Source organism: Haliotis rufescens, unplaced genomic scaffold (assembly GCF_023055435.1).
Source record: "Haliotis rufescens isolate VD_foot unplaced genomic scaffold, xgHalRufe1.0.p SCAF_18, whole genome shotgun sequence".
NCBI classification, from domain to species: domain Eukaryota; kingdom Metazoa; phylum Mollusca; class Gastropoda; order Lepetellida; family Haliotidae; genus Haliotis; species Haliotis rufescens.
The window spans coordinates 19,725,652-19,750,446 of NW_025963868.1; the positions used below are offsets into that span (position 1 = coordinate 19,725,652).

Consider the following 24,795-nt stretch of genomic DNA (forward strand, 5'->3'; position numbering starts at 1 on the left):
GCTAATAATCTCTTCATCATATAATAGCATGCTTACGATAATTGAAGTTTAAGCCATATTCCCATTCACTGAATGTTACTGGATAAACTGCGTGAACTCCGAACTCAGCGAGCCTTCCTCTTCTGTGTGCTGACATGTTTATAAATAGATATTTGGGAATACCAATGACATCCACCATTGCGCAGTCGCAAGTTTCACGTTTACACCTACTTCTACAGCAGTTATTCCCCTTTTGTTAGCAGTAAAGCGTAAAATATCTTACTCTTTCTTTTAAGCCTATTCAGGTTTCATCACCGTCTTCCAGGGATTTTCGAATGAAGATAGTTGCATAGTGGTCTCTGCTTATTATTGCCAAAGGTTGGTGACTTGATATGTTGTCTATTTTTCATATTTCTGCAGGCCCCATGACAATATGTCGCCTCCATTTACTGTCACAGTGTACGGCGCCTCCATTTACTGTCACAGTGTACGGCGCACACCTCTACCACACGCTCGAATTGTCCGTATGGCTCACAACGCCTGCTGGGTTTTCATGTAGCAGATACACGATAAGGTGTTTAATATAACCCGTATTTACCTGCACATGATGCCATTTATAGTGATAGAAATGTGATCTGCTGCACACTCGCACGGTACTCTCACTGTCCTAGTCGTCCACCTCACGAAACCTATATTCGTGGGTGTCACAATGTCGTACTGATTTTCTCAATTTAGTTGCCAAATTTGTATTAATGAATATTTCTTATGTGAAAGTCTTCTAGTTTGAGATATAGACCAACACTTATGATATATACACTTGACCCCCCCTAAGAAGCAATGACGTAAAGCTTTATATTACGCCCTTTCATTTGAATCCGATGTGTTGTTTTTCCAACGAAAGCGAAAGTAGAAATGAATTTCACATTTCCGGCCTCAGCAGAAAATGTATTTTGATGGATTTGTTTCGACGATTTTTTTAGCTTCTTTGACTGAAAGTAAAGTGTCCTTATGTCATGGCCTGTTTTTCCGTCGTAAACATCTTATCCCCAGAAAGCGCTGAGCCAGTGAAGCACCATTTCACATGCTTGTACCCACAATGACCCGCGAATAGTTGGAATATTGCTGATGCGGCTTAAAGCAACACTTACTCACCCCCATGATGGCACACCAACTTGTTCAAGAGGTTCAGTTTATGGCCATTAATCTATCATATTCCTGTCAATTTCTTTAATTTCATTTAATTTTATACATGTGTAATCAGTAGTGGGGTTTAACAAACATTTATGTTTTTTCCCGATATTTTAAGATATGACCTTTGAAACTTCTTATGGAAACTTGGTATATGTGTAGTTTGTACGTACCTATCACTCCGTCATCAAACTTTGCACAAATTATGTGTAGTGAACACAAATTATGTGTGCCCTTTACCTTTTATTTTACTGACTCTTTCGGTTTCGAATGAAATTTACAGGTATCGATTATATGTTAGAAACCTCAAAATTGAAATACAGAAGGGTTATCTCCTAAATTTACATTGTCCCCAAAGCTGATGTTGGGCTAAGACTGTATTGTCACGATAAGGCCGACTGAAGAGACGCTTCAGTGGTCGAGTGGATACAGAGCGCCAGCCCAGAAAGCGGAAGATAGGAGGTTACAGAAATGAAATTTACACACTGATATGACTGGTCAGGATCTTAAATGAGTTCGAAAATTGGTGTCTTAAATTCATGGCCCTTGCTCCCCATTTTTCAACTTAGTGCATACTGCATGAAATGGGGACAAGTTGTCTAAGAAACTACTGAAGTTTGCATGCTTATCTAAGAGATACTTGTCAAGACTGAGTTCGAAAATTGGTGCCATAAATTATTTTCTTACAGAGTTATGGTCCTTGCTCGATGCTTTTCAACTTACGACATAGTGTCTGCAATGGGGACAACTTTTCTCAGAAGTTACTGGCGTTATATGAATGAAACTTTGCATGCTCATCTAAGAGTTACTTGTCAAGACAAATTATATCTTCCAGAGTTACTTCCCTTGCTACATTAGATTTAAAAATACAAATACAAATATACCAAAGTTTTCCGTTACTTTACAGTTTGACAGTTCCAGTTGACCAATCTGACCATTTGATGTTTCAGATGGCGACAAGTGGTCCAGACTCAACACAAGCAAAAAGCACATACCCGCCAAAGTGTGACATCTGCGATAAACGACAGAAACACGTGCCAGCCACGTGCAAGTGTCACGACTGTGACATGGCGATGTGTGTCGACTGTGAGTTCACGCACTCGGTGACATGTAAATCTCATGATGTCAGAAAACTCAGCCATATCGCCAAGGAAGGGTCGAGCGTTGATTTTGAGATGATGGAAACGGATGTTGGGTCGGTGGCTTCCAGTGTGCCCGGATTGGAACAGGATGCCGACGTTCCACGTGACGGTGATATTCCCAGATTTGCCCTCTTAAAAGAGTTTTCCACTGATGTCGAAGACGATGAGGTGCCTCCAGATGTTAGGTCTGTGTTGGTACTGAAATCTGGTGTCATCTTGGCAACAGATTGGGCCAATTGTTCTCTGAAGGCTTTCAACCAAAACGGGACATTTTTAGGGGATCATTTCTTCGATAAAAAGGGCAACGATGCTGGTCGGATTATGGGAGTTTGTCAGAAGGATGAAGACACAGTGCTTGTCACACTTCCATCATTAAGAAAGATTGCAACGATTACTATCAAGCTACGGGAAGGTAAAGTGACCTTTTTACCTGTAATGCACACGACCAAAAGAAGATATTTCGGCATCGCGCATCTCTCTGAAACCAAACAAGTCCTAGCCGGGACAACAGATACCGTTGATATTTTGACTTACAGTGGTCGTTTTATTACATCAGTTGCAAAAAACACTTTTGAGAATCCTTACAACATGGCGACCGAGTCCCCAACCTCGGCGTTAGTGTCAGACACCAAACGGAACTGTTTGTTCCGAATACGCGCAGATCAAAGAGTAAAGAGAATACTCGTGGGTGATACCACTGTTCGGCTGAGAGGAGTCACTGCGGATGACGATGGCAATGTGTTTTTCTGCGGCTTGAAGACCGAAGGAATCGGATGGGTGAACAGCAAGGACGAGATAATGGGAAATGTGTTGCCTGGCGGGTCATGTCTTCTAGACGCCGTGGGGATCTCCTTTAAGAAGACTGACCGCGGCCGGCAGTTGGCAGTGTCGGTCAGTTGTGGGGATGTGAAGGTCTACAAGGTGACATATGGCGCCTAGAGACAGAATGAACACGTTAGACACAATGCCATGCCTTTTACCGATTGGCAATAGATACCTATTTTTAGATATTCTCGAAGTGCTTGCTTGTTCATTCCCATTATGTTGTTAGTATTTGAACCAGCTGAGTCAGCTCGTCGTTTAATTGTACTGGTTGACTTTAATGTGATCACTATCTTGTGTTACAAGAACGGAAAATATAAGTCTTTTAGTTATAATGCTATTTCGTTTTTCTCTCCGTGTGGATGCTGATAACGCTAATCAGGTTCTAATATCTCTAAATAATGGACATACTTGTCAATACTTACAGTAGGAACACATCGCCACAATACATTGTTTATTTATAAATAAGGAGCCTGAATATTTTGAAAGAAAACCACCCTGCAACAATGTAATTTTGTGGCAGGCAATTTCTTTGTAGTCAACAGTATGAAGCATAATTATATTTTTCAAGAATTTTTCAATTTATTTTTTTCGATATATTCACAATCCCCAAAACAACGCAGGTCAGTGCGTGAGCTTTGACCACCAGCTGCCTCTATGCCCTAGATGTTGCATTTGGCCATATTTCGACGTATCTTTTATAGGGATCATTCATTCACCCGAAATGTGTATGTCAACATTTCTGAGAAATTGATTTGTTTCCAGGTAAACATTGTTTCCTTGTTTTGAAGATCCGGGTAGAGAATAGGTCCTCAGCAGCCTATACATGTCGTAAGAGGCGACTATAGGGATCAGGTAGTCAGGCACGCTGACTTGGTTGATGCATGTCACCATAGCCCAGTTCCGTGGATCGATGCTCATGATATCAGTGACTGGATTGTCTAGTCCAGACTCGGATTATTTACAGAAAGCCGTCATGTAGCTGGAATATTGATCAGTGCAGCGTTAAACAAAAATCAACAAACAAACTTTAGAGGTTCAGGACAATTTATGAAAGGGTAAATCAAATGTCATCTGAAGTTTACTGAGTAAATTATGTGAAATGCTGCAGGTCCTCGTTGATAACATCAATGTTAAATTTAGGTGTAAATGGCCAAATGAAAACTAGATAATGTGGTCAAGAACATACCAGGCTTCAGGTATATCGACGATCTGTTCAATACAGTCAAATAGCTATTCCGGTACAGAGACCAGTAAAACCGCCTCATCTGTTTCATATTTAGATCTATGCATATAGATTCAGCGTGACAAAACACACCAATCCCCCACAAGACTGTATGACCATAGGCATGACATCAACTTTTTCCTAATGCCGATTTGGTTTGTTGGTTTGTTGTTTTAACGCTGCACTCAGCAATATTCCAGCTGTATGACGGCGGTCTGTAAATAATCCAGTCTGGACCAGACAGTCAAGTGATTGATATCATGAGCATCGATCCACGCAATTGGGATCGATGACATGCATCAACCAAGTCAGCGAGCCTGACCACCCGATCCCGTTAGTCGCCTTTTACGACAAGCATAGTCCCCTTTTACGACAAGCATGGGTTGCTGAAGACCTATTCTACCCCGGATCTTCACGGGTCCTGCAACTTATGCCGAGCTATATGCAACTTTTGAGGTACATTCGAGTACCTCTTAGGTGGCAGATATTTTATTCTGAACACAAGTGCTCTTAGACAGTGACAAAATTTGATTAAGACTAGCTTTCGAATTAAGAAGGAACAATATTTCAGTGCCCAGAAGAAAACAGTTAGTAGCAGCTGGTAAGGATTCTGGAGAATACTTAAACAATGTAATATGTTTTGTGGCATTTCACAGTCAATATGATGTCAGCAGGTGGTGGATCACTTCATGTCACTCCTGTCTGTTGAACCAGTCAGTGTATTGCCCCCTGATATTGATGGTGATTTGCTTCCTTCTACGGACATACCTACTGGAGAACTTAATAAACCATTCACTGACCAAGAAGGGATCGTTACTCCACTATTGACAATTTTCCTTTCTATTACAGGCTATAGTTAAAAAATACTTTCTTTGGTAAGAGTCTTTTCTTTCTGTAATAGTAAAAGCTGCCTCTTGGCAGATTTTACTGCATCTTCATTGACTTTGCCAAGGCATATGACACTCCTAATTTTTAAGACGCGATGTTCCCCTGCATTCACTGTGTGACGTTGGTAGTAAAAGTACACTTTTTATCCCCTCAATGTATAATACTTTATTTGCTTGAGTTAGAACCTCTAACGTATCTCTAAGTGGTTCACCTGTAACATTGGCATCCGTCAAGGATGTGTTGTAAGTCCACAACTATTTGATATATTTTTAAAGGAAATGGCCCTTATGGGAAGAGAGGTGGTCAAGCTATTACTGTTACATCTTCCATTAACCATTCGTGTTCTCTCGTGTGTGCCGACAATGTCTCAGCAATGGCCGACACCTGTTCACAACAGTAGAGAAAGATAACTGTACCAGGGAGTGTTTGTAAACATACTGGCCTGAAAGTTAATCTGAAGAGAACTGATATTATTGTGTTTAGAAATAGTGGTCCCTCCAGGTCGTATAAAAGTGGTTGTGTGATGGTGCATCTATAGAAACAGTAGCGTCATATACATACCTGGGACTTGTACTCACCCCTACGTTAATCTGGAGCAAAGATCAGATCTGTTCTGTATCCAAGTGGTTGTGTGATGGTGCATCTATAGAAACAGTGGCATCATATACATGCCTGGGACTTGTACTCACCCCTACGTTAATCTGGAGCAAAGATCAGATCTGTTCTGTATCCAAGCAAATGAGGCAATGTTTTCTGTTGATAATTATCACAGGTCAAGTGGTAATATGAGTTGTCCAGATATATTAAATACTTAATTGTATTAAACACTTTTTTTCAAAATATGGGGAACCACATATTGTAATATGTAAGCTGTACATATTAAACTTTGTAAATCTAGTTTAAAGGTTAGTAGATCAACTTATAATAACCTGGTTCTGGGGGAATGTGGGAGAATGCCCTACAGGTTGTATATACGACAAAGGCAGACGATGACATTCAGCAAACAGTAGGTGTGTTATATTATGTTACAATCTTTGGATGGTGTTGAACGTAATACATGGGAAACACATTTTTTATTCTGTTTAAATTGGGATTTGGCTTGGCCTGGATTAGTCAGCAAATAGGGAACCAGACAGCTTCCACTGCACTGTTTAAGCAAAGATAACATGATAATCTCTTTCAGCCTTGGCAAGCATCATTACACGCAAAACAAGAGAGTTTTTACTATAACCAGTTTAAATCCCTTCAAATTGTTGAACAGGTTTTAAGTGTAGATATTGTATGTCATGCAAGCTTAAAGGCTATTTTCTTGTTGAAGATGAATTGCACATCTTCTATGTAATATTGTGTGATTCCTACATTGAACTGAGAAACAAGTTCATTGTAAAATGTTAAATAAATATCCTATAATTAATAAGAGTAAGAACATTCATATTATTAGACATGTCTATCTATTCCTATTTCTTGTAATTTTGAAAAAAACCCGCCCAATTGTAAATATGATATAAATGCGTATACATGATCATGCTTTTGTAATTAGTTTGGACCGGAGGCATTATACTGTCTGTCTGTCTGTCTCTAAAGATACAATATACAGCTTGAACAGACATCAGCATCAACATCCTCAATGTAGAAACTGATGACATGCACGTCTACGTGGGCAGTCATTAAATACATATATGCAGATTGCAATCATTAATATTATTTAAGTCGCGGATATATTTTTTTTAAATGCTAGACGAAACAAGTAAATTGTTCAGGATACCATTCAGTCCCCTCACACCCACACCACCCAGATCCGCGTACGCATATTTATTGAGCTTAGGATGCCCACAGTTTGCAAAGATCACCACCTAGTTATGATAAATAATCACTCACCCCACGTTTAACTGGTGACTCATGTACCGATATGCCACTGGGACCCCACTTACTGCCACGTCATGATACCATAATCTACTGTGAGTGAGTGAGTGAGGTTTAAGCCGCTTCTAGAAGTATTCGAGCAATATCACGGCGGGGGACACCAGAAATGGGCTTCACACATTGTCCCTTTGTCGGGAATCGAACTCGGGTCTTCGGCGTGACGGAACGAATGCTTTAATCACAAGACTAGCCGACCGCCCCCCATAATCTAAAAGTATATCTGATAATTAAGACCATTCGACACACATGGTAAGTGAATGAATCGTTTTACTCTATAAAAATTTCTTGAATACTAAATTAGAGAACATCTGCGAGTTTTGTTACGTAAATGCATATCTCTAATAAAGAACTGCCAAAACAATTGAATAACTGAAGAAACTTTACTGAAAGCTTAAAAACTGTAATGGTCTCTAATGATTTTTTTAATTTTTTTTTAAAGGTTCTTCCGTATCAAGGCTTATTTTGCCTTTAGTTTCTTGTGCATTAGATATTCCGTTTCCTTGATTAAGGGAATATTTTTATGTCATATGCTTCCGGCGTGCACATTCAAGGCTGTGCATCACTTGCAGCTGCGGTCGTTGGGGGGTTACATAATGGCGCGTACACGGCCCAATGTTGCAATACTCAGACTGCTCTTTGTTGTGTTAACGTTTTGCATCGGACTGTTGGTTTTCTATTGGATAATTATTACGAGGTAAGCAAATGTTTCTTAAATTGGATGAAATTCTTGTCAAATGTGAGGTAAATGTATTTATAATAATTTAAAGTCTAAGATATATTAATAAAACAAGCATATGTTAAATTCTTTATATCAAACGGAGACCCAAAGGCTCGCGTAAATCAACTAACACTTTTGTTTTCTAGTTGACACTTAGTTAAACGATGCCCTGTCTTACAGAAACACAATATGTCTCAGTTTCACAGGCGACAGTAATCCCAACGCCCAGACACAGATAGTCTGGTCAATTTGGTCGAAATAAATGGCCAACCTCAAGAAAATTGCAACAGAATTAATTCATACTTTATGTTATTTGGTAGCATGTCAGCTTTCAGGGAAAAAAAAGTCTACCAAAATCAACTCATGGGAATGACCTTTCTCAAGGTCACAAGATATAGGCCTATATAATTCGTATTTTCGTATTCTTGGATATTTGTAGGAAGGAAGAGATTTAAATTTATTATAGTTTTCTTTCTAATATAACTAAATTAAAGAACAATCTGGGTATACAACTTTTATTTACTTTATAAAAAATATCACAGGGACAATTTAATTCATTATAATAGTTCAAGGTCAAATAGAGGACATATATGAAGAGTGGCCGAGAAGTTAAATGTTGCCATAGATTTTCAAATATTGGAATGAAGTCATACATATTATATGCAAACTTCATTTATCATTTTAAGAACTTAATATACTAATTGTGGAAGAAATCACCTAATTGTGTGTGGTGTGTGTGTGTGGGGGGGGGGGGGGGGGGGGGGGGGGGGGGGGGGGCAGTCATACATAGCCATTAATAATTGTAGCCAGGTAACAATGAGCAAGCTTAAGCCTCCAACTGAAATATTTGCTATTTTATGTTATTTGGATGCAAGTTTTGACGTTTATATAATTCCAAAGACAATGGATGGTTTGTTAAGTCAAGTGTCCTTCAATACAAGTTTTACAATTTCGTACAAGCGATACTATTTTGTCCGTAGAAACGGGTCGTGGCAGAATGTTCCTTTGATTGAGACTCTGCCCGAATTGTGACTCGCGTACAAGGGGAAATGAATATCATATGTTCCAGTAAACTTGTTTTAGATTTGAAAGAAAATTATTACCAAACTTTTGTCGTATAAATCCCAACTTTTATAAACTCCGATGCTTATTCACAACTACTGATAGTTGATCACTCATTCGTTTAAGTAAGTATATTTGTTGCCGTATTTCCAGAAGTTAAATTTGTTGTTGTTGTATAATGCCGCACTCAGCAATATTGCAGCTATATGACGGCGGCCAGTAAATAATCGAGTCTGGACCAGACAATCCAGTGATTGACATCATGAGCAGCGATCCACGCAATTGGGATCGATGACATGCATCAACCAAGTCAGCGAGTCTGACCACCCGATCCCGTTAGTAGTCGCCTTTAACGACAAGCACAGTCGCCTTTTACGGCAAGTATATATGATACTGTGATGTTGTTGTGCTAGATGTAAATAATATAACGTAGCTGTAGTTTCGAAAGATAATCCAGTAATAAAACACTTACAGAACAATAATCATCTTTAATGTCAATTATATCATGTATGCTATTTCTCATATCACTTTAATACATTGTAATTTGTATGTGTATCATGTTTTGGAGAGGCATTCAGATAAGCAAAATTTGCTAGTTTGCCAATCCCTCCACTTTATGGAAATAAATATGTTAATATCATAAAGAACTGGAACTTGGTAACGCATGGGTAGTTGGCCGACTATAGTCTATTCTGGTGAAAGGGGCCCCGGCGAGACTCATGTCAGCCGGTTATCTATTACTGTCGCTGATACGCTGAGTGAACACAGGCTATACTGACTATAGATTCATTTATTTTAGTGAGCAAATCTATTCAAATGGAGTAAAAGTACAAGATAATCATAGAATATTGCATAGCATAGCAATATGGCAAACGCTCAAGTGAGTGAGTGAGTATGGTTTTACGCCGCTTTTAGCAATATTCCAGTTATATCAAGGCGGGGGACACCTGAGTGAGTGAGTTGGGTTTGTCGCCGCTTTTGACATTATTTCAGTTATATCACGGTGTGTCAGCTTAATGTGGAAGGAAAGCCCGAAGTGATGCATGTCTCAGACGTTTACCTCTTCGGTGAAACCCACGAGCACGGGTATGGTGCTGACAAACCTAGAAACGTAATCGGGGCGAACCGGGATTCGTACCCACAATCATAGGTTTCTGGGGTGCCCAAGGGACGCAACTCTGCACAGCGAATCGCGGCGCCTTAGACGATTGGGCCACCCGTGCCCCCGAGAGCAATCTCATTAAAATCAGATCTTAGTTCTCGCTACCGCTAAACAAAGATCTGAGGACATCCCATTACGGGTCACGTCAGAACGACCTTACTCGAATTTTGACCGACCAATGAAATGACTGACAAGAAATCGACATTAGCCAATCAGAATTCAGCTTTCTTGAGCTTTACGACACTAGTTTCAAACTGGCGACTACGCTTCGAAACATATTTTGAAGTATTCTCGATTAAAAAATTTAAAACTGATAAGAAGAACACTCTGGAATGGCTTATAGATGGCCTAGATTGTATGGATATAATCATAAAACCCGTAACTGTCGTTCGGAATACCCCGTGTCAAATATTTCGTGGTTGCATGATTAGAAAACACGTTCCGACTGTCACCTTAATGATCTGGTAAGCGACGCTCTGATTGGTCGGATGAAAGGTCGTTCTGACGCGACCCCTAATGGGATGTCCTCAGATCTTTGTTTGGCGGTAGCGAGTACAAAGATTTGATTTTAATGAGATTGCCCCGAGGGACACCAGAAATGGGCTTCACGCATTGCACCCATGTGGGGAATCGAACCCGGGCCTTCGGCGAATAAACACACAAGTACCTCGCTGTATTCCAAACAATCTTTGGGGACAGTATTTGGTCTACTCCTGCTACAAATTTTGTTTCAAGTCAAGAAACGGAGACAGAATCCACTGGCGCTGTTGTCTAAGATCATGCCGTTCCAGAATGGTAGCCGTAATTCTGAAATAAGAAAATGTCTAACAGCATCGTGCCAAAAGAGAGCAAAGTTGTTTAAATTCCTATATATTTCAAGTAATTACATCTGCATTTGCTGAATTTTCCTGGTTCCGTTTTTCACCAATTTCCCAGACAAAAAAAAAGTTACAAGCCGGTTAAAAGAGTTAATTTTGTGACTTTAAACAGTAAAACAAATGCACTCAAGTCGAGAAATGTCAATATCGGGTGTTTTAGAAATAGGTAACTTGTTCCGATATCAATATTGTCAATATTTGTTGTTAAACGTAATGAATTTAATGAATTGCAGATTACGTACGCATTACGCAAATGATTATACATCATGTCACTCATGGGCTTCCATACATTTTTTATTTTATCAAGGAGGGTCCACTTTTCGATATAATTTTTCTCATAATTATGTTTCTAATAATTGTAACAATGTTGGATGAATTTATAAAAGACAGGAATATGGTTATCGGTCGTGTTTAACACCCATGTTCTCTGCTGGTGCGGCCGTAGTTACATAGCAGACGACGCTACACAATTTATGGTTGATGGGCATGTTAGAAGTATATTGGAAGCCAACTGCTATTATTTTCATCATTATTAATTACATTTTTAAATAAATGTGTATTTGTCAACTTACCATGAAATAATACGGCTCCGTTATCGTTGTTTTTTCTGAATATTTTCCAAGGCACTAGCAGGATCACTACGAATTATCTCCCTTTGCGAGCTCTTCTTGATGTACGGCGGCCCGTAGATGCCATATTCTCCTCGTTGGTTTTTATCTTTTTTGATGCGGGAATTAACCATTTTCCCGAAGGTTGATTTTGGTAGACTTTTTAATAAAAACTCAAATACATTCAATTAAAAGGAAACAGTCGTAAAATATACTGTTGCAATTTTCTTGAGGTTAAATTACAGAATGACCAGACTAAGACTGTGAATTGGCAACAGGCTGTAACCGTTAAGTAACTATTATGAGTAACCATACTACTCTCCGGAGTTTTATAAAACCTAACTAGGGCCGCATAAAACGTCATGTACCCCGAGTGCTCCTGCTCCAACTAATTTATCTTAATCTGACATTGTTAAAGAATTACCACAAATTCAACATTGATAGAAAACTGCTGTTCGACTGAGCAGAGGTTAACTTGTGCTATATCACGTGACTTCCATTGACTCGGGAAAAAGACGTGTGGCTTTTTTTGCATTGAAGGGGGTATAAGGGATTATCTACCCTTGAGAAATCCACGTGCAGCCTGTTTCGCTCGTGGCGGGGTATCAGGGATTTATTCACCCGCTGAGAAATGTATTACCCTCCAAGACGGGTTACACAGTATTGTACCCTTCGAATACACCGCAAATAGAAGATATATGGTCGCGAATAGGGCCGTGGTATAAAGCCTTCTAGCATGGATATAAAATACACTTGATAATCCAGTATGTCCCGTTAATGTACCGTCGCGATATTTCTATTTCTATTATCTTTGTTGAAAATCAACGTTTCCCGTCGTGAACAGCGGCAGGTTGACGATGCGTATGTTAATCATGTACAGTCAGTGGAATAATAACAGTAGTATGACGAAAAATATTGATTTATATTATATTAATCTCTGTTTTTCATATATCTTACATTTAATGTCTAAAGTGTGATTCACTTCAGGCAATTTACAAATTGACTGAAACAGCCCAAATGGCTTAAAACATCACAATAGACTTATTTATGTTTGGATTAGAAGCCACAAAGTAAAATTTCATTTTCATTTAACCCTATCAATTTCAGTCAATGGGTGACGGAATTCAACATGAATATGTTTGGAGAAATCGTTATAATAAAATAAATGGAAAAATAATTGGAACATTACTGAAATATTAAGGTGTTTTGTAAATTGCCTAAGTCATATTACATAAACAACTGGTTTGGTGTAAATTCTGAGAGGACCTCATATAGATAATACTTGTTCCAAAAAGTATTTACATGAATGAAAACGAAACTTGTTATAGCCTTTATTGTCATGTTAATAAGTAGATTCAGACAATAACAATCAACATTGATATCTAAACTCATTTAAGAGTAAAAATTGGTATTTGGTGGTTATATTGGATTTATGCAAATGACTGAGTATTCTACATACATCCTTGGGTCTGTTTACTCAAATGTAGAAGTTCAAATCATTCAAATATGTCATCAGAGAACAACAGTGTCTTGATATTCTATGTCTAGCCATCAAACACTTGGCGGCCATCTTGGAATTTTGGGCCACCATGGGGCTCTGGTGATGGAATTTCTTATCTTAAAGTGTTAACTATACTTCAGTGAGTTAATGTGCCAAGCTTTATGCATATAAGTCCTAGCACACCATTGTAGAAAAGTTCAAAGATTCAATAGTGTAAACACACATTTAGAAAACTTGTCGGCCATCTTGAAATTGGCGGCCATCTTGAATTTTTGCAGATTTGTCAATAGTCGAAAACGTTCGGTTGTTGTGAATATCTTTTTAGAAACATAATATGGTTATTTCGCAATACAACACATGCTTTTTTTCATCAAAACATTGACCCTCATCTGAAATATAGAAGATATATTGATAATCGGTTACCATATTGGATTATGCAAATTAGACATATTTCCCAAACTGGGAATGCTTGGGACTTTTAGTATGTTGTTTTCGGGACCTTGTAGAAATGCATTGTGGTAAAATAAATTCTGTTGCAATTTGTTCCAAGTTTAGTGAAAAAATGGCCTAGATTGCCTGGACTATATAGAGAGTTGCCGTCACATTAAATGTCTCGCTTACTCCAGTGTTCAAGTGTCCCTTGCTGTCTTGCCGTGACATTAAATGTATCGCTTACTTCTGTGTTCAAGTGTCCCTTGCTGTCTTGCCGTGACATTAAATGTCTCGCTTACTTCTGTGTTCAAGTGCCCCTTGCTGTCTTGCCGTGACATTAAATATCTCGCTTACTTCTGTGTTCAAGTGCCCCTTGCTGTCTTGCCGTGACATTAAATGTCTCGCTTACTCCTGTGTTCAAGTGTCCCTTGCTGTCTTGCCGTCACATTAAATGTCTCGCTTACTCCAGTGTTCAAGTGTCCCTTGCTGTCTTGCCGTGACATTAAATGTATCGCTTACTTCTGTGTTCAAGTGTCCCTTGCTGTCTTGCCGTGACATTAAATGTCTCGCTTACTTCTGTGTTCAAGTGCCCCTTGCTGTCTTGCCGTGACATTAAATATCTCGCTTACTTCTGTGTTCAAGTGCCCCTTGCTGTCTTGCCGTGACATTAAATGTCTCGCTTACTCCTGTGTTCAAGTGTCCCTCACTGTCTTGTCGTGACATTAAATGTCTCGCTTACTCCAGTGGTCAAGTGCCCCTCGCTGTCTTGCTGTCACATTAAATGTCTCGCTTACTCCTGTGTTCAAGTGTCCCTTGCTGTCTTGCCAACACATTAAATGTCTCGCTTACTCCTGTGTTCAAATGTCCCTTGCTGTCTTGCCGTGACATTAAATGTCTCGCTTACTTCTGTGTTCAAGTGCCCCTTGCTGTCTTGCCGTGACATTAAATGTCTCGCTTACTCCTGTGTTCAAGTGTCCCTTGCTGTCTTGCCATCACATTAAATGTCTCGCTTACTCCTGTGTTCAAGTGTCCCTTGCTGTCTTGCCGTCACATTAAATGTCTCGCTTACTCCTGTGTTCAAGTGCCCCTTGCTGTCTTGCCGTCACATTAAATGTCTCGCTTACTTCTGTGTTCAAGTGCCCCTTGCTGTCTTGCCGTGACATTAAATGTCTCGCTTACTCCTGTGTTCAAGTGTCCCTTGCTGTCTTGTCGTGACATTAAAGGTCTCGCTTACTCTCGTGTTCAAGTGTCCCTTGCTGTCTTGCCGTGACATTAAATGTCTCCCTTACTCCCGTGTTCAAGTGCCCCTTGCTGTCTTGCCGTCACATTAAAGGTCTGGCTTACTCCTGTGTTCAAGTGTCCCTTGCTGTCTTGTCGTGACATTAAAGGTCTCGCTTACTCTCGTGTTCAAGTGTCCCTTGCTGTCTTGCCGTGACATTAAATGTCTCGCTTACTCCTGTGTTCAAGTGCCCCTTGCTGTCTTGCCGTGACATTAAATGTCTCGCTTACTCCTGTGTTCAAGTGTCCCTTGCTGTCTTGCCATCACATTAAATGTCTCCCTTACTCCTGTGTTCAAGTGTCCCTTGCTGTCTTGCCGTCACATTAAATGTCTCGCTTACTCCTGTGTTCAAGTGCCCCTTGCTGTCTTGCCGTGACATTAAATGTCTCGCTTACTTCTGTGTTCAAGTGCCCCTTGCTGTCTTGCCGTGACATTAAATGTCTCGCTTACTCCTGTGTTCAAGTGTCCCTTGCTGTCTTGTCGTGACATTAAAGGTCGCGCTTACTCTCGTGTTCAAGTGTCCCTTGCTGTCTTGCCGTGACATTAAATGTCTCCCTTACTCCCGTGTTCAAGTGCCCCTCGCTGTCTTGCCGTGACATTAAATGTCTCGCTTACTCCAGTGTTCAAGTGCCCCTCGCTGTCTTGCCGTCACATTAAATGTCTCGCTTACTCCCGTGTTCAAGTGTCCCTTGCTGTCTTGCCGTCACATTAAATGTCTCGCCTACTTCTGTGTTCAAGTGTCCCTTGCTGTCTTGCCGTCACATTAAATGTATCGATTACTCCTGTGTTCAAGTGTCCCTTGCTGTCTTGCCGTGACATTAAATGTCTCGCTTACTCCTGTGTTCAAGTGCCCCTTGCTGTCTTGCCGTGACATTAAATGTCTCGCCTACTTCTGTGTTCAAGTGTCCCTTGCTGTCTTGCCGTCACATTAAAGGTCTCGCTTACTCCTGTGTTCAAGTGCCCCTCGCTGTCTTGCCGTCACATTAAATGTCTCGCTTCCTCCTGTGTTCAAGTGTCCCTTGCTGTCTTGCCGTGACATTAAAGGTCTCGCTTACTCCTGTGTTCAAGTGTCCCTCGCTGTCTTGCCGTGACATTAAATGTCTCGCTTACTCCTGTGTTCAAGTGTCCCTTGCTGTCTTGCCGTCACATTAAAGGTCTGGCTTACTACTGTGTTCAAGTGTCCCTTGCTGTCTTGCCGTCACATTAAATGTATCGATTACTCCTGTGTTCAAGTGTCCCTTGCTGTCTTGCCGTCACATTAAATGTATCGCTTACTCCCGTGTTCAAGTGCCCCTTGCTGTCTTGCCGTGACATTAAATGTCTCGCTTACTCCAGTGTTCAAGTGCCCCTTGCTGTCTTGCCGTTACATTAAAGGTCTCGCTTACTCCAGTGTTCAAGTGTCCCTTGCTGTCTTGCCGTGACATTAAATGTCTCGCTTACTTCTGTGTTCAAGTGTCCCTTGCTGTCTTGCGTCACATTAAATGTCTCGCTTACTCCTGTGTTCAAGTGTCCCTTGCTGTCTTGCGTCACATTAAATGTCTCGCTTACTCCTGTGTTTAAGTGCCCCTCGCTGTCTTGCCGTCACATTAAATGTCTCGCTCACTCCTGTGTTCAAGTGTCCCTCGCTGTCTTGTCGTGACATTAAAGGTCTCGCTTACTCCCGTGTTCAAGTGTCCCTTGCTGTCTTGCCGTGACATTAAATGTATCGCTTACTTCTGTGTTCAAGTGTCCCTTGCTGTCTTGCCGTGACGTTAAATGTCTCGCTTACTTCTGTGTTCAAGTGTCCCTTGCTGTCTTGCCGTCACATTAAATGTCTCGCTTACTTCTGTGTTCAAGTGCCCCTTGCTGTCTTGCCGTGACATTAAATGTCTCGCTTACTTCTGTGTTCAAGTGCCCCTTGCTGTCTTGCCGTGACATTAAATGTCTCGCTTACTCCTGTGTTCAAGTGTCCCTCGCTGTCTTGCCGTGACATTAAATGTCTCGCTTACTCCTGTGTTCAAGTGTCCCTCGCTGTCTTGCCGTGACATTAAAGGTCTCGCTTACTCCCGTCTTCAAGTGTACCTTTCTGTCTTTCCATCACATTAAATGTCTCGCTTACTACTGTGTTCAAGTGTCCCTCGATGTCCTGCCGTCACATTAAATGTCTCGCTTACTCCAGTGTTCAAGTGTCCCTTGCTGTCTTGCCGTCACATTAAATGTCTCGCTCACTCCTGTGTTCAAGTGTCCCTCGCTGTCTTGCGTCACATTAAATGTCTCGCTTACTCCTGTGTTCAAGTGTCCATCACCTGTTATATCTGGTTTAATCGTAAGTTTCGGAAGGGATGAACACATTTAGGACATTAACATTCTACGATGCCGACAAGAAGAGGTGGTCTTTTTGGAACGCGTAATTACACGTGGTTACACAGGGAAGCAATCTTAGAACGTTCCGTAAAGGGGTCACAGGAAGTGATAGGCAAAACAAATATTATTCAAAGTCAATTCAAAATAATGGTAACAAAATTAATAGTTTTTCAAAAGGAATTGATATAATTAATTTCATCGCAAACTAATGCATATTTCCATTCAACCAAGTCATTTAAAAAAAAAATCAATATGACATCTCCCCATTGTTAGGGTTGACATGTTGTAGAAATAGTGCCAAAAAAGATGAACGAATTTATTTCTCCAACAAACTTTAAATAACAGGATTTAGGTATTTTGAAGTTGTTCTTATGTAGCAGTTGGTTTGAAATATCTCAATTATACATATTACGAATGACTATCTCTCCACTACAGACTTCAAACTGGCTGAACTCGACTTACTCCGTTACTCTGCACTGTCCAGGCTGTGAAAATAGTTGTTTCCGATGACAATACAATTTACAAATTCCATAAACCAAGGGGACAATCCCGATCTGTAGTTATGGGCAAAAATAACCCGAGTTACTGCCGAAAATGAGCCTACTGGCACAACCACTGCGAGCTGAAAGCCCTGAAGTATGGCTGAATACTGCAGGTTTTTGCTGCAGACGATAAAGAGACTGCTGATATGACTGTGACCGATGATTATGTGGTGGGCGTGTGTTCTAGGTAGCGTGTTGGAGGTAATGTAGGATGTTTGTTAGCTTTGTGGTGCTGAGTTCTAAGGGTAGGCCCAGAAGTAAAGTCTCCTATAAACATTCAACAATGTTGCCGGTTGTGTTACATGCCTGGATAACAGGAAGATGGGCGAGTAATCATATGACATGCTGTTCTTCTTGTGGCGTTTTATGGTCTTATGTGGTTCTTTCCACAGGTCTACAATCAATTATGAACCACTCGGAAACCACCCAAATCCATCCATACCGGATCAGTCGGACATACCTCCACGTGACAGAGACGTTGTGTTTCCCGAGCGTCTTCCGAGGCTAAAACACGAAGATCTGTTCACCGAATTCGACGATGTTGTGCTGAACGGGTTATACGAAGACGGGGAATATGTAATCGATTATAGATTCGACGGGGATCGAAGAATTGATGAGCTAGCTTTAGCGAATGCTTCATATTCAAGAGCAACACTTCTGAATCCTAAACAATTTTACGAAGTGGGTGAAGTCATACACGTATCAATAGAGTTGCTGAATGGATACAACAAACGTATACTTCGAGGTGGGGACAGGGTCCGGGTGTGGATAAAGGAAGTAAGTCACGGCGCATGCGCAAGAGGATATGTGGTTGATCACGGAAACGGAAGTTATACTGGCGTCGTTCGTGTTTTGTGGCCAGGACGGGTGGACGTTCTTGCGGCAGTTGTCTTGTCCCGAGAGGCCGTGAGAGTGTTGTATAAAATCCACAGAGAAGGCCACTTGGTGAGGCAGTTGTTTGCGATATTTCAGAGAAGATTCATGTATGAGATGACGTTGTGTGGTCCCTCCCCCTTTCTGCTCGGCTACACGCGAGTCTGTAACCTGACTAGACGCCATTATGGCCTCCCCTGGTATTGTGGACATCCGGAAGTACTGACATGCGCAGAGTGGACCCGGATAGGTGGTTCCCAGCCTCCATGGCCAATGTTTGAAGAGGAGCGTAAGCTGTTTGAAAAGTAAATCATCCAAAACACATTATTGCTGCTACATTTTATTTATTAGGATAACATATTTATTGGGTCTTCTTTCTATGATAATGGAATTTCTATTTGACCATGGACAATTAATATAGAGACGCCAAACTATGGAAACTCTTGTGTTTTATTATTTCTAATACGGACTCATATGAATACTGATATGATTTATTACATATTTTCCAATTTCAGACATAATGTACAACAGAATATTCACAAGCATGTCACCGTGGAGGCTCATGGTATGATTTATATTATAAATAATGAAATCATGAAAATAATGTGTTTTTACCTCTTGTTAGGAAATATATGTAGAAAGGCATAATATCACAACCCAGATAATATCCGAGTAACGAGTATCTCTCTTACTTAAAATTTGAAAAAAAACCATTCGAAAGAATTTCATTCATGTCCCTAGAAACGCCGAAACCTGTCTGTATGTGTGTATTGACGGCCTATTGAATCCTAGAATCTCCTTGTATTGGTGTAACTCTTCAAACAGTTAGTCAACCCCCTACCAACATTCGCGAATGAACGCAAATTACACAGTAACCATCGACAAACGACGTATTTAAATAATCTTTCATAAATCATTTTCTCTATTTTACCTTGTTCAGGTAGAGGCCCGTTCAGTGTACAGACACCATGCAACCAAATTCCAGCACTTGTCACGTGGAGACAAGCACCTCCTGTCGGTTACTTCCTCAACTGGACATGGTGCTCCACGGCTTGCACCAACACCCTTCCCAACACTGTACGGAGCTGGGACGAGTGTCTTCGTAACAGAAGAATATGGATGCATGGAGACTCCACACTGCGCCAGTGGTTCTCATATCTGAAGCAACGCCAGAAGGTGACTCTGGTGTCCGACATATGGCGCTACCCAGCATGGCCGCTCCCCTCTACTCTCTCCAGCACCAAATACAACTACGCTGTGTTCTGGGGCACTCACGAGTTGCCGTTCACAAACTCCGGTGAGTTTACTCCCATGGAAGCACACAAGGCCACCCACGCCTACCTAGACGAGCTGCCGAGAGGCAACCGAGACATCGTCATCATTCATTTCTACCTCCACTTCACAGCCTACCCTCCCACGTTGCTAAGGACGCACGTCAGGCGGACTGTGCAATCAGTGAAGGCGCTTCTGGAACGTGCCCCGGAAGCGAGGGTATTCGTGAAAGGCCCGCACTCGTTTCGTATCACTACGTTCGCACGTGGTGTGATTGAAGACTACTGGGGGACCATTCATCAACAGATACTGAAGAAAGAATTTGAACCCATTCAGGACAGAGTGTATTACCTGGACTTTTGGGACATGACCGTTGCTGGTGAAAATAACCATGTTCATCCCAACATGACGCTAGTAGGCCAGATGTTACACACTCTGCTGGGTTATATATGTCCGAACTAATCTATTTGACCATTTACAGCAACTAACATCACTTTTGATTCTGCGTGCTAGGTCATCACGTGGGTTGAGTACACATCGATGCCGGGATTGTGAGACACGGATAGTCGGCCCGAGAGAGTGGCGCTGTCTGACGTTTTGTTGGGAGTTCTTACAGCTGTTCTGTGCGCTTGAATTACAGTTAGGTGAAATAAGACGTAAATAAAGATGTTGATCGTTGCTAATGTCATGTTTACACACACAATAGCAAAACACTTTGATAATTCGTGTGCCTAAAAATATTAACAAAGCCCATGTTTGGGCATATACCTATCCAATCGGTTTCGGTTTGGTTTGACGTGGGCAATAAATAGAATATCACACTCACCTTAAATACCAGCTTATTGCAGTATTTCTATTTATGCGATAGTCAACAGTATTGTAGTCATATCAGGGCGTACTGTAACTATACCTAATCAGGGCTAACAACCAGGTCTAAATCAGGATGGAAAATAAATAAATGCATATATTATGTTATTCTTTATTGAGGAATAATGTCCCTATATAATGCAGTTATGAAATAGTTATTAAGTAGTTAGTCGGACCGGTTCATGTCCAGTGTAATCTCTGTGTTCAGACCGTTTTACGTGAGATTTTGTGAGTATAGGCATCTCTGTGAAACAGAAGTTCATCATACAGGGGAGTAGTCGGAGTGAGCACTGGCTGACATAAGGATATAACGAGCCACACGCTATTTATTCCTTTATCGCTAGCAAGGGAAACTGATTGACTGTGACTGCTTCCTTGTAAGAATCTGATAGTAATGATTTACACAGATACAGAAAACTCTCTTTTGTCACGCAGACGCAATCTAGTCGACATGCCACCCGAATAGGCAACTGTAAACTACTGTCACGTGATTGCCAAATGCTCACATACAATGTTGTTTATCAGCCATGATGAATGTCAATGAGATGTACTCTGACAGATGGATTGGGTTGGCCTGTACATTGTTACACAGCAGGCCGTCTAGACATGGTGTGGAGTCTGTATACCAACTCCTTTCAAGGTACATACGACTCCTGTAGTTAAATATAGATCATCTTGTTCCGGTCCTGCTCATTTCAAGGTTTTGGCAAACGTCTTGAATCGAAGTCTTTCAAAGTACGTCATACCAGGGCACCAGTTTGCCGCATGCCCCAGCAGGAAGTGTGCCATGGACCTGGCCATGTGGGTGGTGGTGGTGGTATGCGGGATTCCCACAGTCTGTGGGAAGTGACAGTTTGTTAATGTAAGTTAAAGTTCTCTAGTATTGTCGCTGAGGTCATTATCAATATCAGTACTGACTGACATTTCAAAATATACCTTTCACAATTTCTCCATTTTAGTTGGGAACAGCACTGTTGTCGTTATAGTAAAGGTATTTGTCACAGCATCAGTTTGTTGCGATGTAGCATCCACATTCAACTTTACAAACCAAAAACATTAGATATATGATTGTGTGATACATCAACAGGTTCGGTGATTCTGAGAAGTTTCCCAGAGACAACAACTGATGGCGATGCCTTGACACTGATCTGCAGCAGCAGCCCGAGCAAGGGAAAAAGTAGACAGTGGTTTGGAGATGACCAATGCGTCTTCTACACGATGCGTGAACCCTCAAGTCTCAGTGTACCGAATACTGACATCTTCAACACCTTCCTATTGGGACGTATCAACACGTCTGATGTCTCCCAACACAATGTGACTCTCAGGATAGACGCCGATATAGACGATGGATCTGTGTGGCAGGGTTCTGATGGATCGCTGAGTCAGACGAGCAATAAACTTATAATAAGTGAGTCAATATACAATATGTTTATACGTTCTAGTTCAGATAAGAGGGCGATCGTGCAGCCTGATAACTAATGCGTTCCTTCGTCATGTCGGGGGAAACGGCTCTATTCCCGACATGTGTATAATGTCCGATGACAATTGCGATGTCCCATGACGTTATTTTGAAATCTTGCTGAACGCTGCGTGAAACTCACTCACTCAAAATAAGTGACGTTTGCATAACAAGTTCTCGCTGTCTTTGCTTATATGAACAGCAAGTGGCTGCTATCGACTGTAACCATATTCTCACAAACAGTAAAGCAGCTGGATATGTCAATAAATTATGTCATTTCTGGTAAAAGCTAATCGTCCTATTCCCATTTCTTCAGGTGTTGTAGTGCCTTCGACGACTGTTCCACCCACGTCAACATCAACATCCTCGTCCGGAACAACAAATGTCGACACTACAACTGATGTGTCCGTCTGTGGTCACACACATGCTGTGACCAGGAACTGTCCAGGTAAACGCAGCTGCTGATCATGGTGACCGTACCTTTCAATGAAATAAGATAAACAATGCCTGCATTACCTCCTTGCTCTTGCCCTTTGTTTGTTCGTTTGTTGTTTAACACCAAACAGCCCAGTGACTGACAATACGAGCATCAATCAACGCAACTGGGAAGCAATGACATGCATCAACTGAGTCACCGAGCCGACCAGTTGTTGTTTTGTCCTCTTAATGTCGAGCGCCAGGCAGAGTAACAACAAGTGCCATATTTTCACGTCTTTTGGTATGACGCGGCCGGGGATCGAAGCATCGACCTTCCGGTCTCCGGGCAGACATTCTACCCACTAGACCACGGAGGCGGCCATATGTTATCAGATAAAACATGTTGACAACATTGCTCCTTTCCCTCAATGAGTTCACTTTTGGAAGCACTTCCCAGGTTTATACCCACATTTCAAAGTTTCAAAGGATTTTGGTTCAAACATCCAACTATATAAACGCGCTTTCTTTCTTAAAACGTATAACGTGTATATATGTATACAAGTCTGCTGAGCTGTTTGGTCACTGGGTATACACTAATGATGTATACTAGTGCACACAGAATGAGACGAATAGCGCTGAAGTTTGTAACAAAATATGTTATCTCAATTAAAACGTATATCGATTCAATACAGTTTGGGAAAGGGTCAATTATAACAGTGCTGAATCTGTACAGCTGAACGTTTTCCAAGACGACAAAGGTCTTTCGCTCATGTTAATAGACATCGTCATCTTCATCGTCACGAGCGCTGCAGGTGGGGTCGTGGTTGGCGGCGGCGTTACCTTGATCATCGTATTCACATGGATGAGAATAAAAAAGAGAAAACGTTAGTAGTTATTTTCCATTTTACTTTGTCAAGTTGCAAAGAATTATTCTCTTGTTACAGTAGAACGAGATACTAGAACTGAAGTATAACATTGGAATAACACGCGATCTTATTCAGACACGAATTGTTTCTTTGTTTCAGACGTCCGAGCTCACATATACGCCTCTCCATCTGCGTATGAGAACATAGATCATCAGTACATGACGGCGCCGAGACAGTCTAACAACACTGTAGAGACACCTCGCAAAGTGAACACAGACATAGATACCATAAAACCAACATACTACAGCACCTTACCGCCAACACTGTAGTGACACCTCGCAAAGTGAACACAGACATAGATACCAGAGAACCAACATACTACAGCACCATACAGCCAAAACTGTAGTAACACCTCGCAAAGTGAACACAGACATAGATACCAGAGAACCAACATACTACAGCACCATACAGCCAACACTATAGAGACACCTCGCAAAGAGAACACAGACATAGATACCAGAGAACCAATATACTACAGCACCATAGAGCCAACACTGTAGTAACACCTCGCAAAGTGAACACAGACATAGATACCAGAGAACCAACATACTACAGCACCATACAGCCAACACTGTAGTAACACCTCGCAAAGTGAACACAGACATAGATACCATAAAACCAACATACTACAGCACTATACAGCCAACACTGTAGTAACACCTCGCAAAGTGAACACAGACATAGATACCAGAGAACCAACATACTACAGCACCATACAGCCAACACTGTAGAGACACCTCGCAAAGTGAACACAGACATAGATACCAGAGAACCAACATACTACAGCACCATACAGCCAACACTGTAGTGACACCTCGCAAAGAGAACACAGACATAGATACAAGAGAACCAATATACTACAGCACCATAGAGCCAACACTGTAGTAACACCTCGCAAAGTGAACACAGACATAGATACCAGAGAACCAACATACTACAGCACCATACAGCCAACACTGTAGTAACACCTCGCAAAGTGAACACAGACATAGATACCAGAGAACCAACATACTACAGCACCATACAGCCAACACTGTAGAGCCACGCTACAGTTACGGCCTACTACAACACTACACAGTGAAGACTGGGTAAAGAGACACCACACCACGTGAATACAGACAAGAATACAGGAGACACTGCCTACTACAACACTACACAGTGAACACTGTGGGTACAGAGACACCACACCACGTGAATACAGACAAGAATACAGGAGACACTGCCTGCTACAACACTACACAGTGAACACTGTGGGTACAGAGACACCACACCACGTGAATACAGACAAG

The 24,795-nt window shown here is 41.3% G+C and overlaps 2 protein-coding genes across 2 annotated transcripts; both read left to right on the plus strand.

Annotated features, from left to right (window-relative positions):
- The first annotated feature begins 218 nt into the window (after positions 1 to 218).
- LOC124125376 lies at positions 219 to 3,466 on the plus strand. Its single transcript, XM_046488688.2, has 2 exons — positions 219 to 357; positions 2,118 to 3,466. The coding sequence occupies exon 2, from the start codon at positions 2,118 to 2,120 to the stop codon at positions 3,246 to 3,248; it is 1,131 nt and encodes a 376-aa protein (XP_046344644.2). The 5' UTR covers positions 219 to 357; the 3' UTR covers positions 3,249 to 3,466.
- A 14,372-nt stretch (positions 3,467 to 17,838) lies between these two features.
- Positions 17,839 to 20,445, plus strand: LOC124125375 (NXPE family member 4-like). Its single transcript, XM_046488687.2, has 4 exons — positions 17,839 to 17,879; positions 18,085 to 18,870; positions 19,081 to 19,130; positions 19,506 to 20,445. The coding sequence occupies exons 1-4, from the start codon at positions 17,839 to 17,841 to the stop codon at positions 20,297 to 20,299; spliced, it is 1,671 nt and encodes a 556-aa protein (XP_046344643.1). The 3' UTR covers positions 20,300 to 20,445.
- The last annotated feature ends 4,350 nt before the right edge of the window (positions 20,446 to 24,795 follow it).